Source organism: Physella acuta, unplaced genomic scaffold (genome assembly GCF_028476545.2).
Source record: "Physella acuta isolate Inbredline_101_S28 unplaced genomic scaffold, ASM2847654v3 ptg000032l, whole genome shotgun sequence".
Classification (NCBI taxonomy): domain Eukaryota; kingdom Metazoa; phylum Mollusca; class Gastropoda; family Physidae; genus Physella; species Physella acuta.
The window spans coordinates 132365-148597 of NW_026731552.1; the positions used below are offsets into that span (position 1 = coordinate 132365).

Below are 16233 nucleotides of genomic sequence, written 5' to 3' on the forward strand. Positions count from 1 at the left end.
TACAATAGATGGTGTAATATAGAACATAGGCGTAGCGAGGGCGGGCGGGGGTTGCGCACCGCACCGGGTGAAACCATATAGGAGGGTGACACCATGACGAAAAAATCCAAAATGTACAGAAGGAACAATGCTTTTTGTCAGTTCCATTAATGATTAAGTAAGTTAAATATTCTTTTAAGTACAAATCGGCAATTATTACAAGAGGGGGGGGGGGGGGTGCCACTATGACGTAAACGTGCTAACTATAGAGAAAACAACGCTACATCCAACAACATTATTAACTGACTACAGATAAACATTATAATACTATTAAGTTTGCTTATGCGCATACATGTACGCGTATGCGGTTTATATTTAAATTATAGCGTGGGTCTCTTCCTAAATATTAGAAAAGTAGGTATCCAAAAGATACTAAAGTGACCCACTTTATAGTTATTTAAATAGTAGTCTATCATTTATTTCCTACTTTTTTGTGCATTAGTACATAAAAGCTTGTTATTAAAACGTTTTTTATGAAAAAAATTTTACATACTTTGCCTTCATCAGTACCCCGCCCATTCTTTAACCCCTCCCCTCCGTATATCTTAGCTTCCCTCGCTCTGGAGCTAATCAGAAAATACTCCCATTGGTTGCGCTGTTGACGTGGACAAACTAAAATATAATTAATTGCACTGTTAGTTATGTTTTGTTTTATAAAATTTATAATGCACTGTAACATCTGTAGTTGGAATAACACTAGGTAGATTCTTGGTTAAGCCTTTTTAAGGCAGAAGGTTTTAGCATTAGATAGAAGTTAATTCTTAATATAATATTTCTTTCATTTTCTAGCAAATCTATAATCTTTTCATCCCACTATTAAACGAATAGACCATCAGTAAATATTTATAAGTGTATATTCGGTGTCAGATTTACGATGTAAAACAATACCGAAATAAAACCCTCATAATTCATAAGGGCGCAACGTCAAAATGTATGATAACATATAACAATACATGTTTACAAATACAATACTCATGTTGCACGTAGTAGTTAAGCCAACCGGGTTGGATTGTCCCGACACAGGCCCGGGGGGGGGGGGGGGGGTAATAGCGCCTGCCTAGGGAGGTGTTTGCATGAAATGGTTTTACCGTCACATACGGTGATATACAAAATATATATTAGTCTATGCCTCACATTTACGTTGGAAATGCATGTATTAGAGACTAGCTCAAATACATTTGAAGGTATAAATGTGAACAGTATTGGCGTAGATATGAAACTTTTGAGGGGCTAAGCATTACATTATGCTTCAATACGCCCACATGATATTTTTGTTAGCTGAAGGCGTAGCAGCACAATAATTCTAAAACCCCTCGCTAAAGAAGTTTAAATGTTCGACTAGTCACTTAAAATGTCTTACATTTCGTTTCAATTTTTAAAGCTTTTAAAATGACTAGCACTAAAATCACCAAAATAACTCACGCCGATTTCAGCTACATTGAAAATAAAATTCCAGCCAACTGATTAATTACAACACAAAGTAGGGGGTAATACCTATCTAAAAAAATCGTAAAATGAATTGTCAAAACAATGGGTTTAGTACAAAATAACAAAATATTAGAGTATAGGAATAAAAGCAAACGAAACATGCTAAATTGTTGGAGGATGGTAACGCCCTATCTTGTGACGCCACTTACTCTAAAACAGAATGTAACTAACTTGTTACAAATAGTAGAAACTAGACGACCCAGTTTACAGTTCGGAAACGGTCTATTGGATGCACTGCACAACACAAACCACTATCCCAACCAATTTTTATAGTCGTTTAATCCCAAAATGAATCGCTGTTCTTAGACCCGTACTCCCGCACAATTGCGGGTAGTCATTTATGTCATTCATGCGGGATGGAAGAGGAGGGAGGATCATAGTAAAGTCGAGTTTTAGGGACTTAGGCAGAAGGGGAGAGGGTATGTTGGCTTATAATCTTAATAATAATTAAGGTATAATAATAATTAATAATAATAATAATCTTCTCTGTCTTCATCAGGGAATTTAGGGGCTCATCTGGGATGGGTGAGCTCCAGCCTGTTCCTACAGTCCAGAGTTCGGACTAGAATTCGAACTCATGACCTTCAGAACTTCTACAATTCGAAAGTAGGTCTATAATATGCACTTAGGTTCAAAAATATAATTAACTAGATCTGAATGTCCGATTACACCCTCCACTTCTAAATCTTAAACACTGTAGTTCCGCCCCTGATTTAAAACATCTGTTACAGTAGCATTGTAAAACATTATAAAATCTCAAAGTTCAGGACCAACTTGCCACGTTGTAGATCCAACAGTCTAGTCAACAGTACACCAAGCAAGTAGACAAAGTGTCTTCACCAAATATGTCTAACATGTTGAAAGTTTGTCTGGTAGTCGTTCTTGTTTTCATTGCAGGTTAGTGATACTTTACCATATTGATGGCAAGTTAGTGATACTTTACCATATGGCAGGTTAGTGATACTTTATCATATGGTTGGTTAGTGATACTTTACCATAAGGTAGGATATTGATACTTTACCAAATAGCAGATTAGTGATACTACGACGGTTAGTCATACCTTACCATATGGCACGCTACCAAATGGTAGGTTAGTGATACTTTATCATATGGTTGGTTAGTGATACTTTACCATATGGCAGGTTAGTGATACTTTATCATATGGCAGGTTAGTGATACTACACGACAGGTTAGTAATATTTTACCATTATGACAAGTTTGTGATATTTTATTATATTTATGGTAAGTTAATGATAACTTACCGAATGGCAAGTTAGTGATACTTAATGCGTAGGTCGAAGAAGGAGTATTTTAATACGTTGCTGTAGGCAAACCTAATTTCAAATCTATTTGGACTGCCAATAATCAAATAATTAGAAAAAAACGCACATGTAATACAGCTGGACATTGCCAGATATCTGCTGATGACTTCAACAATCATTTCATATCATCTGTAACGCTCAACACAGATGCTGATTACACAATCAGTGAGGAGCTTAAACATTTTTGTAATTCTGCTCACCGTGGGCAGAGCTGATAATTCAGCTTCTCAAGGTTCATGAAGTTTATGTTAGCCTAAGATCTCCGAAACCGCCTACAACAACTTCGTTTGATGACATCTCTAATAAAGTATTGAAGATTTCAGCTCCAATAGTATAAAATATATAAGTTTTAACCGATATCTATAACCTTTGTATTGCCAAACAATATTACCCGAAACATTTTAAGCATGCTATCGTTATACCATTACACAAAAAGGTAACATCCAAGATGCTAATAACTAAAGGCCTATTGCTATAGTTTCTTCCCTCTCCAACCCATTTGAAATGCATGTAAACAAATGCATGTCAAACTACCAAGAAAAGCATAAGCTTTTTCACATCAATCAATTCGGGTCTAGAAATTTTCACTCTTGTCACACTGCTTTGATTAAAATGAATGAAAACTAGCTTAAAAATATTAACAAAAAACTACTTTGTGGCACGCTGTTCGTCGATTTCATAAAAGCCTTTGATTCTATTGATCACAGCTTACTTCTTAAAAAACTAATTCCTTACAAAATCCACGACTTTACAGTTAGGTTACTTCACTCCTTTTTATCTAACCGATCTCAACGCATGTTTCGCCTTAATACCATCTCTTCACAGAAATATGTTAATATATGTGTTCCCCAGAGCTCAATCTTAGGTCATTTGCTTTTTTCTTTATACATTAATAATCTTGCATTGCACATCGACGCAGGCAGTGAGAAGGTGTTCAAACTTCAAACATGTGCCAATCAGCTTGTTACATGGACAAAATCGAACAAAATGAAACTTAACCCCGATAAAACTAAGTCAATACTCACTACTACTCATCAGAAACGCCTTCGTCTTCCATCCACCTCAATACGCATTACTCTAGACCAGGGGTCTCCAAACTACGGCCCGCGGGCCGGATGCGGCCCGCGAAGTCCTCTCATCCGGCCCGCGGAGATCTTTTTGTCCAAGGAAAAATCGTTTGTTGGTGATGGCTGAGGAACTTTGCCCAGAAAAATCGAAGACATGCCTGGAAGAAACTGGCCCCCGAACTAAAATTTGATAGTTAATGCGGCCCTCGGACTGAAAAGTTTGGAGACCCCTGCTCTAGACAATACAAACACTGAACAGGTTAACAGTTACAAATGCCTAGGATTGATTATAGATCACAACCTCACTTGGTCCGATCATATCCATCTTCTAAAAATGTCCCTATTCAGAAAGACAAGTTTTCAACTAGCAAGGATAAAAAAAAATTGTGGACTATAGGCTGTTTTTTTTTATGAAGCTTTTACTCAGTCTAGGTTGGATTATGCATCTGTAGTGTGGAGCGGCATTACAAAAAAATGGCAATAAAACTGGTTACTGGCTTGTCTAGTTGTCTGGATTCTTTTATTACAACTAATATACTTCCATTTATAAAAAATAATATATACTAAAGCAATTTTTTTTATAAAATATTTCACGAAACAGCCCCCTCTTACTTATCAGACCTATTTTCTTTTAGCACAAAATTATATCGTGGTCTTAGTTTACCCATCCCATCCGATGTACACATTTTTCCAAAAACATAGCTTCGCCTACTCTGGGTCTAATTTGAGGAACAATCTCAATAATAAAAAAAAATATCTAGAGCTGATAATATATTCAAAACTTAATTAAAACAACAATTATTCTATTATTCATCTATTATATTCTTATTCTATGTCATTTTGTATTATAACAATGTAATATTATTTCTTTATTCCAAATTTCATTACGTTATTACGCTGTTATTACGCTGTTGTTGTTGGGGTTTTTTTTAACGGCCAATGTGAAAAAAAGGCATCCGTGCCCACTGTTGTTACCGTTATTGAATAAATTGAAATTAAATTGAATAAAATAAAATTACCATACGGCAGGCTAGTGATACTTTACCATACGGCAGGTTTGTGATACTTTACTACTAAAAAGTTTAGTCCAAAGTCTAAAATAACTTTCTCTTCTCCGTTAAACAATTTTTATTTTGAGTCCTCCTTTGTATTTTATTTATATTGTTATTATTACAGAAAGCAGATCAAGTAAACCAGCGAAATGTGATGAAGCAATTGGCTTGTTTGCTAAGCAAGCTCCAAATTACTATTTACAAACATACAGTGACCTAAACAGCAGCTATTATGCACGTATCTGCACGTAAGTACCTGTTAATATTCTCACGCTATTTTTCTAATTTCGGGGGTGGGCAGTTATTACTTTTGAAATTGCACTGAAAAGTTTAAGATTATTTCTAGATTCTAACAATAAAGTTTCTGTGTCCAATCGTCTCTTAACGACTCATACACGAGATGCGCTGAGATCAATTCCAAATGTTTAATTAATTTTTAAAATCCTCTAATAAGGAATGGTGGAATTTATAACTAATTTTAAATAGCATAAATGTTATCCAAATACAATAATTTTTCTTTCTCGTATACAGAGTTTTGTAATCGTGCATAAAAATCACCCTTTACATCTAAGTACTTCATCATAATAATAAACGGAGTATTGGGGACTTATTTTAATCGGGAAAATATTCTAAATCTAAATTCATCAAAATCTCGGCCGTTTTACGCGCAATCGAGTTGGAAAAAATGAACTTTGCAATTTTGTCCGTGTGTGTGTGGATGCATGTCTACCTGAAAACTAGAAAACTTGAGTACCGTCACAGCAGGGTAGACGAAATTTGATATATAATTATAATATGAAGCGTTTAATCCTGTTTCATCTTTTTGCGATTTCTAGTAAACGGAAGTGGAACTTATTCCATTTTTGGTTTTTCCAAATCCTATAACTTGAGTACTGTTTCTGTTAGATAGACGAAATTTCACGTACAAGTAAATGATCTAATTCGCTGTTTTCCATTGTTGGCCGGAAGGTGTACTTTACGCTATTTCCGATTTCTCAAAAAACTTATGTGAATCTATTTTTAAATTTATTCTATTGAATGTATTCAATAACGGTATCAACAGTAGGCACGGACATCTTTTTCACATTGGCTGTTTTCAAAAACAAAAACAAAAAAAAACAATACCTTAACAATAGCTTTTTAATTTAAAAAAAAAATCATTGAGTAGTAAAGACATAGCAGTAACATAGAATTTAAAAACTTGGGAAAAAGAAATAATATTACATATTTACAAAAATAAATGATATTGAATGAGAATATAATAGATGCATGAGAAATTTTGTAATAAGTTAAAGATGTCATTAATATTAAATAATATTTTTTAGTTTAGTTTTAACACCAGTTAAAAGTTCCGTGTGATTCAAATAAATAAAAATAATGTAACATTAACCACATGTTAAATGCTGCGTTTGCAATTGCTGACAGCAAGTCGCAACAGGCTGAGCTGCAAAACTGTGTCGAAGGCATCGATGTTAACTGTGTGAACAAAGACAAGCAGCGGAAAGCCAGTCAAACATTGATCTCATTGTCTGACGACATCTGCAGTAATGACGGAAAAAGTGGTCTGTTATCCCTGCTAGGCAGTGTTTTAAAATGACTATAAAATAGGAAAACTGTCTTAAAACTTTAAATACACACACACACACACACACACACACACATATATATATATATATATATATATATATATATATATATATATATATATATATATATATATATATATATATATATATACATATATATATGTATATATATATATATATATATATATATATATATATATATATATATATATATAAATACATATATATATATATATATATATATATATATATATATATATATATATATATATATATATATATGAAATATATATATATATGGTTCCATGACAAATGATCTCAGGACAAATGATCTCAGAAAAAATATCTCACGGACAAATGATCTCAAGGACAAAAGATACCATAACGAAATATATCAGGACAAATGATATCATGGACAAATGATCTCAGACAAAATATCTCAGACAAAATATCTCACAGCAAAATTTTAATAGTATGTACGATTATTTTAGTTGATTTGAACTTTTTTTTAATTGTCTGTCAATATGGTTTTGTTTACTTTTTACTTTCTCGTATATACGAAAAAATGATACGGAAAAACATAATTTTGCAATCGTGTCCGTATGTCTGTATGTCTGTGTGTGTGTGTTTCTATCTGTGTGTAAACACGATAACTTAAGTACCGTTACAGCTAGGTTGATGAAATCTCATATATAAGTATTTTATCAAAATTTCCAATAACCGGAAGTGGTACTTTTTCTACTTTTAATGTTTAAAAAGCCTATAAATTGATTACTATTTAGGATAGATAAATGAAATTTCACATGTAGGTAAAAGATCTAATTCTCTACATTCTGTCAAATTTTGAGTAATTTCCGTTGACCGGAAGTACTAATTTTCGCTATTACCGATTTTTCAAAAAACGCATGTAAATTTATAAAGTACTAATAATTTTGCGCACTATTATGCACATTTTGTTTTGGCGTTCGCTTGGTGCGCAATTCTTTTTTCTATGAGATTCTATTCTATTTTTAAAAGTGTAAGTAATTAAAAATCATGTCTATATTCCAAGTTATATAAGTATATTCGAGAAAGTTTTAAAGAGATCACTCCCGGTTTATTTACGCATAATAATTGTGAAAAAAAATTAATTGATAAACTTAACAAAGCATCAAAAGATTTATTAAATTTAATCTTTGTAAAAGCATTTGATTTGAAAAAGTAAAATTGAAACAAACTTACTTTTTTAGCCTGAAAGGTATAATAAAATGATAATGTATAAAACAAATAAAGTAACGGTAGCTATACAACATTAATGTTCAAAACTCGTGATATATTTTTCAAAAATATGAATGGGTCTTCAGGTTCGTAACGTAAAACTATTGTTTTTCCTGCATCGTCAACACAATCATAACGTTTACGTTTCTCTGCTGGCGGGTATATCATTATGATCACACATCTCCAACACTATGGGATCATGTATTGTGTAAACTCTTGCTCGACATGTTCTAACTTCACATTTCCAAACCTCTTTGCCAGCTGCTCCAGTTATGGCTTTTATAAACAGAAATTGACCAGAAACTAAAGTCCTAAAAGCTAGAGGTAACGAAGGAGGCCATAGCTGAGTAATCACCACAAATACTCTTTGTTTGCATGCACAGTAAGACAAACTTAGCTCCGCGACAACTGCTGTCGTTTAAAAAAACATTTTTTCACCTGATTACTAAGGTGGTGACCGACGCATAACTATTGACTTTAGATGATAGTTGTATTGTCCATGGAGGACGGATGTCTTTCCCTTAAGGCATGTCTCTGCCATCAAAGCGGGCGGCTACCTTGACACGAAGGTGTGTCTTTATTGTTTCATCCCCTTTGATCCAGTTTCGTCCACCTGACATGGTAGAACTGTCTCATGTTTGGCAAGCTCACCTACGCTATCAAAAACAATTCTTTAATCTTCGCATACTATATTAGTAATCTAAATTTTAAAATGTTTAGTGCAATATGACAAATGTATACGGCAATTATTTCTTACAATTATTATATAGGCCTATAAACAATATTAAACATAATAAACAAAACCATATGACAGTCAATAAAAAAAATGTTCAGATCGCTAAAATCATCCTATACATTATTAAAAGTTTACTTTGAGATATTTTGTCTGAGATCAATTGTCTGAGATCAATTGTCCATGGTATCATGTGTCCTGATATATTTTGTCCTGATATCTTTTGTCCGTGAGATCATTTGTCCTTGAGATCATTTGTCCTGAGATCATTTGTCCTGTCACCATATATATATATATATATATATATATATATATATATATATATATATATATATATATATATATATATATATATATATATATATATATATATATATATATATATATATATATATATATATATAATCTTACTAGAGCATTTTTGCTCTGTTAATAAAATTGAATTAGCCTTACCGTATTTCCTTTGTGTAGCCATTGACCAACTGGAGGCCTCCAAATGTCTGGACAATGAGATAAAGAAACAAAAAGTGAAGGACGCAGTTAAAACCTGTGTTCCTAGTTATACCGAGGAATCACAGCTGGCACGTTTACTCGAGTAAGATCAACATCATTGTACGGGTACTGTTAAATACTTACTTCTCATGCACATGTGAAACACAGAAGCATCATGTACAGGTACATGTAGTTACGGTTTCCAGGAAGATGCGCAACGAGAGAAAAACACAACAGAAAAAAAAAGCGCAGAACAAAAAATGCGCAAAGGAAAAAAGCGCAAAAAAATCTGTTTGGTCAACGTAGTTACAGTTGTGTACAGGTAAAACAGAATTGCATAATGTACAGGTAAAATTGAGACAATGTCATGTAATTGTAAAAATTAAACTTTCCTGAAATGAGGTGAAATCATTTTAGATTTAAATGTAAAGAGGCATATTTTAAAGCTTATCTCTGTACACTCGAGTAAAGATATATTAATAACACTTTCAGCCGTAGTGCAGTATTTTTGGAATTATAAAACTTGTGTTTAAGAAACAACCGAAATTCGTTATAGTAGGTTTATGTCGCTGTTACACTTTTCTATAAAACTATTACTTTAATCACACTTGAAAATATATACACAAGATAAATATTAGTATACTACTGGAACACAAATCAAGTTGAATGTAATGTTTTGGTAGTGAAACCCTCCTACACTTCTACAAAAAAAAGTGTGGCTTTAAATTAACCAACAGTAAAGTTTACATTCTTGTAAAATGATGAACTCGATCATAGTATATCTTTTGCATCATTTACAACCGTTATTTTTACAGCTATGTTAATTCAGAGGCTTTGCGATGGGGGGGGGGGGGGCGCAGGGGGGGACATATGTCCCCGGGCGCCGACCTCAGGGGGCGCCAAAATGGGTTGTAAAAACAAATTAAAATGTCAATTTAGCTGAATTTTTGCAGTTTGAGGGGGTGGGGGGTGCAAATCAAAAAGTTGAGGGGGTGGGGGTGCAAATCGAAAATTTTCTCCCGAGGGGGGCGCCAAATTGAATGTTTGTCCCCGGGCGCCGGGAAGGGTCGCTACGCCTCTGTGTTAATTGCACATTATATGCTTACATTTTATAGCTTAATTATTATTTCTGTACAGCGAAAATGCCACAACATGCTGGACAAAAGGATTAGAAAACGATTGTACAGACTGGGGAGCAGACATATTTACCCACGTATATTCTTTGTTGCTCAAAGTTGCTTATGGGGAATAATTATTGTAATCACTTTTTAAAAAGTTCAATTAAAATGTAGATGAAAGCAGAGGAATTGTTGTTGGTTTTTTTTACACTAAATTATTTGAAAGTACCAGTATCATTTTATTGGTATAAATTTTGTTTTATCTTTCAGCTCTTGAGAATTTAGTAGTTTTGATTTAACGAAGATAAATTTATTCATCTTTTCTCATTAAAACCTCTATTACTTACATATACTTAAACGAATACGGCTAGAGATACAAATGCGTTTAAGTGAATAGCAGTATTTAGTTTCAAAGTTTTAGTTGATTACAAAACATTTATACGGGGTTAACATTTCAAATATTACTAACAAAAGCGTGTTGTGTTGTGTGTATATGAAAGCCTCAACTGTAATTATAGTCTGCATTGTAAATACTGTGAAGTGGGTTTTTGCAATGTCTATCTGTCTGTGTGTGTGTGTGTGTGTGTATTTTGGAGGGGGTTGGGTGGGGGTGTAATACAGAAGTTAAATGTACAGTAGGGAGAGATATGGAAGGAAATATAATTTATATAGAAAATATATACTTTTAATATTGTCTGCCCCACCGGAAGATTTAGTCAACCTCCCCACCCCCCTCCCCCTCCTCCTGAGAGGATCGAGTATTGTGGCAATGTCTAGATTTAGAGTCTAAACACAAAATTGGGTGCGTCATTGATTTTTAAATTAAAAAATAGAATTAAAATGTAATGCCGATAACGATACACAATAACAATGACTTCATTGATAATACTAATAGGGACAAACCAAAAAAAAATGTAAGTGTCTGAGGTTAAGAAATGGGTTGGGTTATAAGGGGTTTCATTTCAGGTTAAATTTCCGGTTCCGGTTAAAATGCCAGTTCCGAATAATGTTCAGTTTACAGTTAAATTTCATACCAATTAATGTTCCTATTTAAGTTAAATTTCAATGCATGTTTCATTTTCCGGTGAGTCAAATTCCTTTTCCGGATAAGTTCCGTTATCAGTTAAATTTCGTTACCTATTTAAAACGTCCGTTTCTAGATCAATGTACGTCTCCGTTTTTTTTTTTAAATTTCGTTTTAAGTTTTATATATTTCCAGCTAAAGTTTTACTTCCAGTTAAATGTCCAGATTAAGTTAAAATGCCAGTTACGAATAAAGTCCCCTTTTGTTTAAATTTCGCACCTCTTAAAGTTATAAATATCCGTATCCGGCTAAATTTACGGATCCAATAAAGTGCCGATTCGGATAAAATTCCTTTTTAAATAAAATGTCGTATCCTGTTAAATTTCCGTTTTTGCCTAAATTTCCGTATCCAACCTATAAAATGTTCGGATTCGATTAAAATACCCATTCTGGATATAAAAAAATCTCTTTTCTGTGAAATTTTGTTTCCGGTTAAATTTCTTTCGTTTTTTGCCTGAATTTCCGTATCCGGTAAAATTTCCGGATTCCGTTAAAAAGCCGGTTTTGGATAAAAACTCGTTTTCAATGTCATTTTCGTTTTCGGTTAAATTTTAGGTTGAGGTGGGGGATTTTGGTTTTGGTTTCGATTTAGAGAAAAAGAGAACACTATAACCTAGCGCCCGTTGTATTTCTCCCTGAACGGGTCATGCATCTAGTATATAAAATATTTTTGCACATAAAAATTAAAATAAATAATTAATTGTAACGACAACAACATCACAGTACTAGATATAGCTGATATGAGTATTTTAACTTGTATGTACGTGAAGTAATAATTTTAAAACTAAGCTGAAAGGAACGAACTAACAAGCAAGAGCGGGTTGGTGGCCAAGTTCTTCTTCTTCTTCTTATACGGAAACCGGCTCAGAAGGTTGACTTCCATTAGCCAGGCAGGCCTCAGTGTAGCAAACCCCGACCACTGGAGTTCCCCACACCTCGGTCGCTACTTCCGTGGGCTCTCACCGGGCTTTCCTTCCCCACCCACCAGACGCGGGACGTCGTCCTACCGCCTGGTACCCAGCTTGATCGTGGGGGGCATTCTGCCAGATCAAAACCCTCTAGCTGCTGTTATCTGCTACCGGCCATTCCGCACCCACTAGGGGGGACATGAGTTTGGTCGGACCACTGGCATTATTCCGAAGCCCCGTTAAGGCCGCAGCTTAAAGTCAAAATATCTGACTCTTTTGGTTCCCGGCAGTCTTGCACCTCTCCTCCCCCACGCTATTATGTGGGGGACTTGGGAGTCCGACGTACCAGGCTCTTCGGAAGAGCCGAACGCATACAGCAGTTCTACTCGGCCAGATCAAAAACCTCTAGCTGCTGTTGGCTACCACTAGCCATCCCGCACCCACTAGGGGGGTCATGAGCTTGGTCCGACTAGTGGCACACATCCGAAGCCACGTGAAGGCCGCAGCTTAAAGTCAAGACATCTGGTTAGGGTCGAGAGCAAAACCCTTCTTGGTTCCCGGCAGTCTTGCACCTCTCCTCCCCCACGCTATTTAGAGCAAGCGACGGAGATTCGCCCGTCTAGTGCGGACAAATCTCCTGGCTCGCCATCATGTAGGGGCCTTGGGAGTCCGACGTACCAGGCTCTTCGGTGGCCAAGTTAAAAGATCACACGCATCAGATGAACACGGCGCGCCACACAGGTGTGTGGTCAACAAACTTAATTGGTGGGGTATTCATGACGGCTGCCAGCACACGGTGTAAGCAACCATCAGGAAAAGATGGTCCGTAGAGCTTTAAAAATACATTCAAAATCAATTCACATGGCATCATCGCATGAATATGAGATCGATTATTTTTGCTTTAGTTTTCATTTAGCAGTTTATCTGGCATAACGTTAATTTAATCAATGTGGAAACGTGTGTACTGTAGGTGAACATCTACATCTTAAACTAACAACGGTACAAACCTTCAAACCTGCCACGAGAACCATTAGATTGACTATGAATTAAAATAATTAAATTAATTAGCTGTCATCAGTCTGTCTATAGCTCGCTACTTACAATTTCCTTCCACGTCAAGTACGTTTAAACAAACATAAATGGAAAAAATTGCACAAGTACAGTATAAATAGTTTATAACGAGTTAATTAGATGTTTCTGTCGTTTTTAAAGCTTAAAATAATCGAAACTTAAGTCATTTAGGTAATGTGTAGCATATCTTATTTCAGTTAATTATATTGTCGAAAACATTTGAGCAGTTACACGGATTTTAAAGAGAGTTATTGAGTTATCAAGTCATTATATTTTATCATACTTACATTCATCGCCGTTTCAGGATGTAAATTTATATAATAACATTCGCCTTGGTAATTATTCTGCACTATGTAAATGCAAATATCAGAAAATCAATGTGTTTCTAACTAAAATTAAACTTCAGACTAAAATGTCGCGTTTATGTAAATAAATAGAAATATGGTCTTAAATGCAAACACGTATTTTCAAGCTCTCTGCCTGTGAAAATAGTTGTAAAACATTGATTTTTAAAATATCACATTTAATGATTTATGATTTTTTTTTCAGCTTTACATTTTTATTCTTTTTACGACCGTTTTAACAAAATTGGCAAAACATGTTTTTTTTAAGTCCAAGTCAACAATAATGATGGGGGGGGGGGGGGGGGGATTTTGATCAAACTTGGACATACTCATACAGTAATTTATTATGCAGAGTCGATCTTCAGTCGTCGACAGTAATGGGACATTTTTGGCAGAAGATTTTCTGATCGCGTTACGACGTGGTATTGTTCGTATAAATCAGGTGGTGTCCAGAGCTGTTTAATTTTAACACGGCTGGTCCTTTATAAACAACTTTCGTGTGAATGTTTGCAATTAATATTTAAAAATGCGGACTGATCCTAAATATTTAGATTGGATTTAAATAAGCTGAATATATTATTACTTTAGAAAAGCACTAGACGATAGGTAGGCTTTACCTCACAACACAAACCAATAACCCACCATCCATACTCCACCTTTTATAAAGCCTTTAAATTTAAACACCAAATGAATTTTTTTCTTCCTAGACCCACACTCCCACCCAGTCCTGTTGTGACATGTATTTATGACGTTCAAGAGAGAAAAGAAAAGGGCGGGGGGGGGGGGGGGGGTCATAAGGTCATAAGTCGATATTTCGGACGTTCGCGGGGAGGAGGGGGGGGGGGTGATTCTTTTAGTGGTAACTTCCTCACATCAAATATAACATTCGCATACTATTACAAAAAACGTACATATTAATCAACAAATTTATTTATTAAATAACCAAACTGATTTATTGCCTTAAATAATTGCCCCATGAACCCGATTGTGTATTAGTACATTTTCCAGAGTTTCTTCAAGGCATCTCTTCGGGGAATTTATATAGAAAATATATAATTTTGAGGGTGTCCGCCCCCCCCCCCCCCCCCGAAAATTTCAAGTGCCACCCCCCCCCCCCCCCCCCCCGGAGAAAAAAGTCTTGAAGAAACATACTGATAATTTTAAACTAATTTTCCCTCGCTTTCTCTGTTTATCTTTCTCTATCGCTTTCTTTTATTTATTTATTTATTTTTTCAAAACAAAAAAGTCGGCGGTATATGCCCTCATCAGTAAATTCAGTAAATTTTATAATGAATACAAACATTAATTTCTTCATATTCTCAAACTGCAAAAATCTGATATTTTGTTGGACCCTAATAGTAATGGGAATAATAAATTAGTAAAGTTAACTTCAAAATAATAACAATGAATACCATCCATTTTGGGATTCCCCACTGTGACTCATCTATGTGGGAAGACAAAAAAAATAATTATGACTGAATGGGAATCGAACCTGCAGTTTGACATATTGGCCTCCATTAACCGTAAAGTAAATTTATACCAAATATTGTTTTAAACTTAATTAAATCCTAATAAAACATTTTACATTGCTATGAAACAAAGATTCATAGGAAATATTGAAGGTCTGAAACAGTTCAGTAAAAAAAATATATTATCCATTGTGAGTTATATTTGATTTGATTTTAACAAATATATTTTGATTTGGCCAAAATCAACCTTTTTCCGATAGCTTATTTCTAGTTTTTCGGACCTAACATAGATAACAAACTGACATATCATTTAAGCAACAGTCGACAGAAAAAACAACGATATTCTAGATCTAAACTTTTAATTCGCCGTGTTTTGAAAATCACAGAAATAAATCTGGGGCTGTATAATAAAATAAGCTTATTCAATAAAAAATTTTTTTTACATCTGAATGTGGCATTAATTTTAATAACGTCTTCAAAAATTTTTTCTAATAACTTCATATAAAACATAATCATTTTTTCTACATATTTACGCAATTTAATTTAATTTAAAACTCTACACATATTGCAGAATCTCTGATCTATTAGCTATGACAATATATATATATATATATATATATATATATATATATATATATATATATATATATATATATATATATATATATGCATTTACATATATAAATACAAACTGTTAACTTTGGCAGCAAGATTTTAATAAAATATAGAATTTTTAAAGACAAATCCATCTAATGGTGCAATGATTACTCAACCTCCCTATTTAAATTGAACTTTCTAAAAAGTCAAACATTTTTACTAGTAAGTACCTATAACAAAACGCTTATTTTTAAAACAGAGTTTCTTCCAGGCATCTCTTCGGGGGGGGGGGGGGGGGAGGGGGGGGCAGAGCTCCTCCGAAGAAAGTCTACCGCCCCCCCCCCCCCTGAACGAGACGGAATTTATATAATAAAAATATACTTTTACTAGTGTCCGTCAACCCCGGAGAATGTTGACCGCCCCCCCCCCCCGAAAATATCAAGTGCCCCCCCCCCCCCCGGAGAAAAAAGTCTGGAAGAAACACTGTTTTAAAACAGTATATCTGGATTGTCATGTTTTAACGTGCGATAAAAAAGTGGCCTCTTTTGTGTTTATAATCCGATAGGAAATTAAAGCTAAAATGTTTGCGTATTATCGGAAATTTGA

General features: G+C 34.4%; 1 protein-coding gene across 1 annotated transcript; it reads left to right on the top strand.

The window, feature by feature from the left end:
• Nucleotides 1-2289: 2289 nt before the first annotated feature.
• Nucleotides 2290-10339, top strand: LOC131941900 (uncharacterized). Its single transcript, XM_059301488.1, has 5 exons — nucleotides 2290-2424; nucleotides 5093-5216; nucleotides 6394-6530; nucleotides 9016-9139; nucleotides 10174-10339. The coding sequence occupies exons 1-5, from the start codon at nucleotides 2373-2375 to the stop codon at nucleotides 10286-10288; spliced, it is 552 nt and encodes a 183-aa protein (XP_059157471.1). The 5' UTR covers nucleotides 2290-2372; the 3' UTR covers nucleotides 10289-10339.
• The last annotated feature ends 5894 nt before the right edge of the window (nucleotides 10340-16233 follow it).

Bases quoted from the DNA above. Each gene is read 5' to 3' on its own strand.
- LOC131941900 (XM_059301488.1), top strand. From the start codon at position 2,373: ATGTCTAACATGTTGAAAGTTTGTCTGGTAGTCGTTCTTGTTTTCATT. The intron at 2,425-5,092 runs GTTAGTGATACT...TTATTATTACAG, and splicing joins CGTTCTTGTTTTCATTGCAG to AAAGCAGATCAAGTAAACCA. The intron at 6,531-9,015 runs GTCTGTTATCCC...TCCTTTGTGTAG, and splicing joins CAGTAATGACGGAAAAAGTG to CCATTGACCAACTGGAGGCC.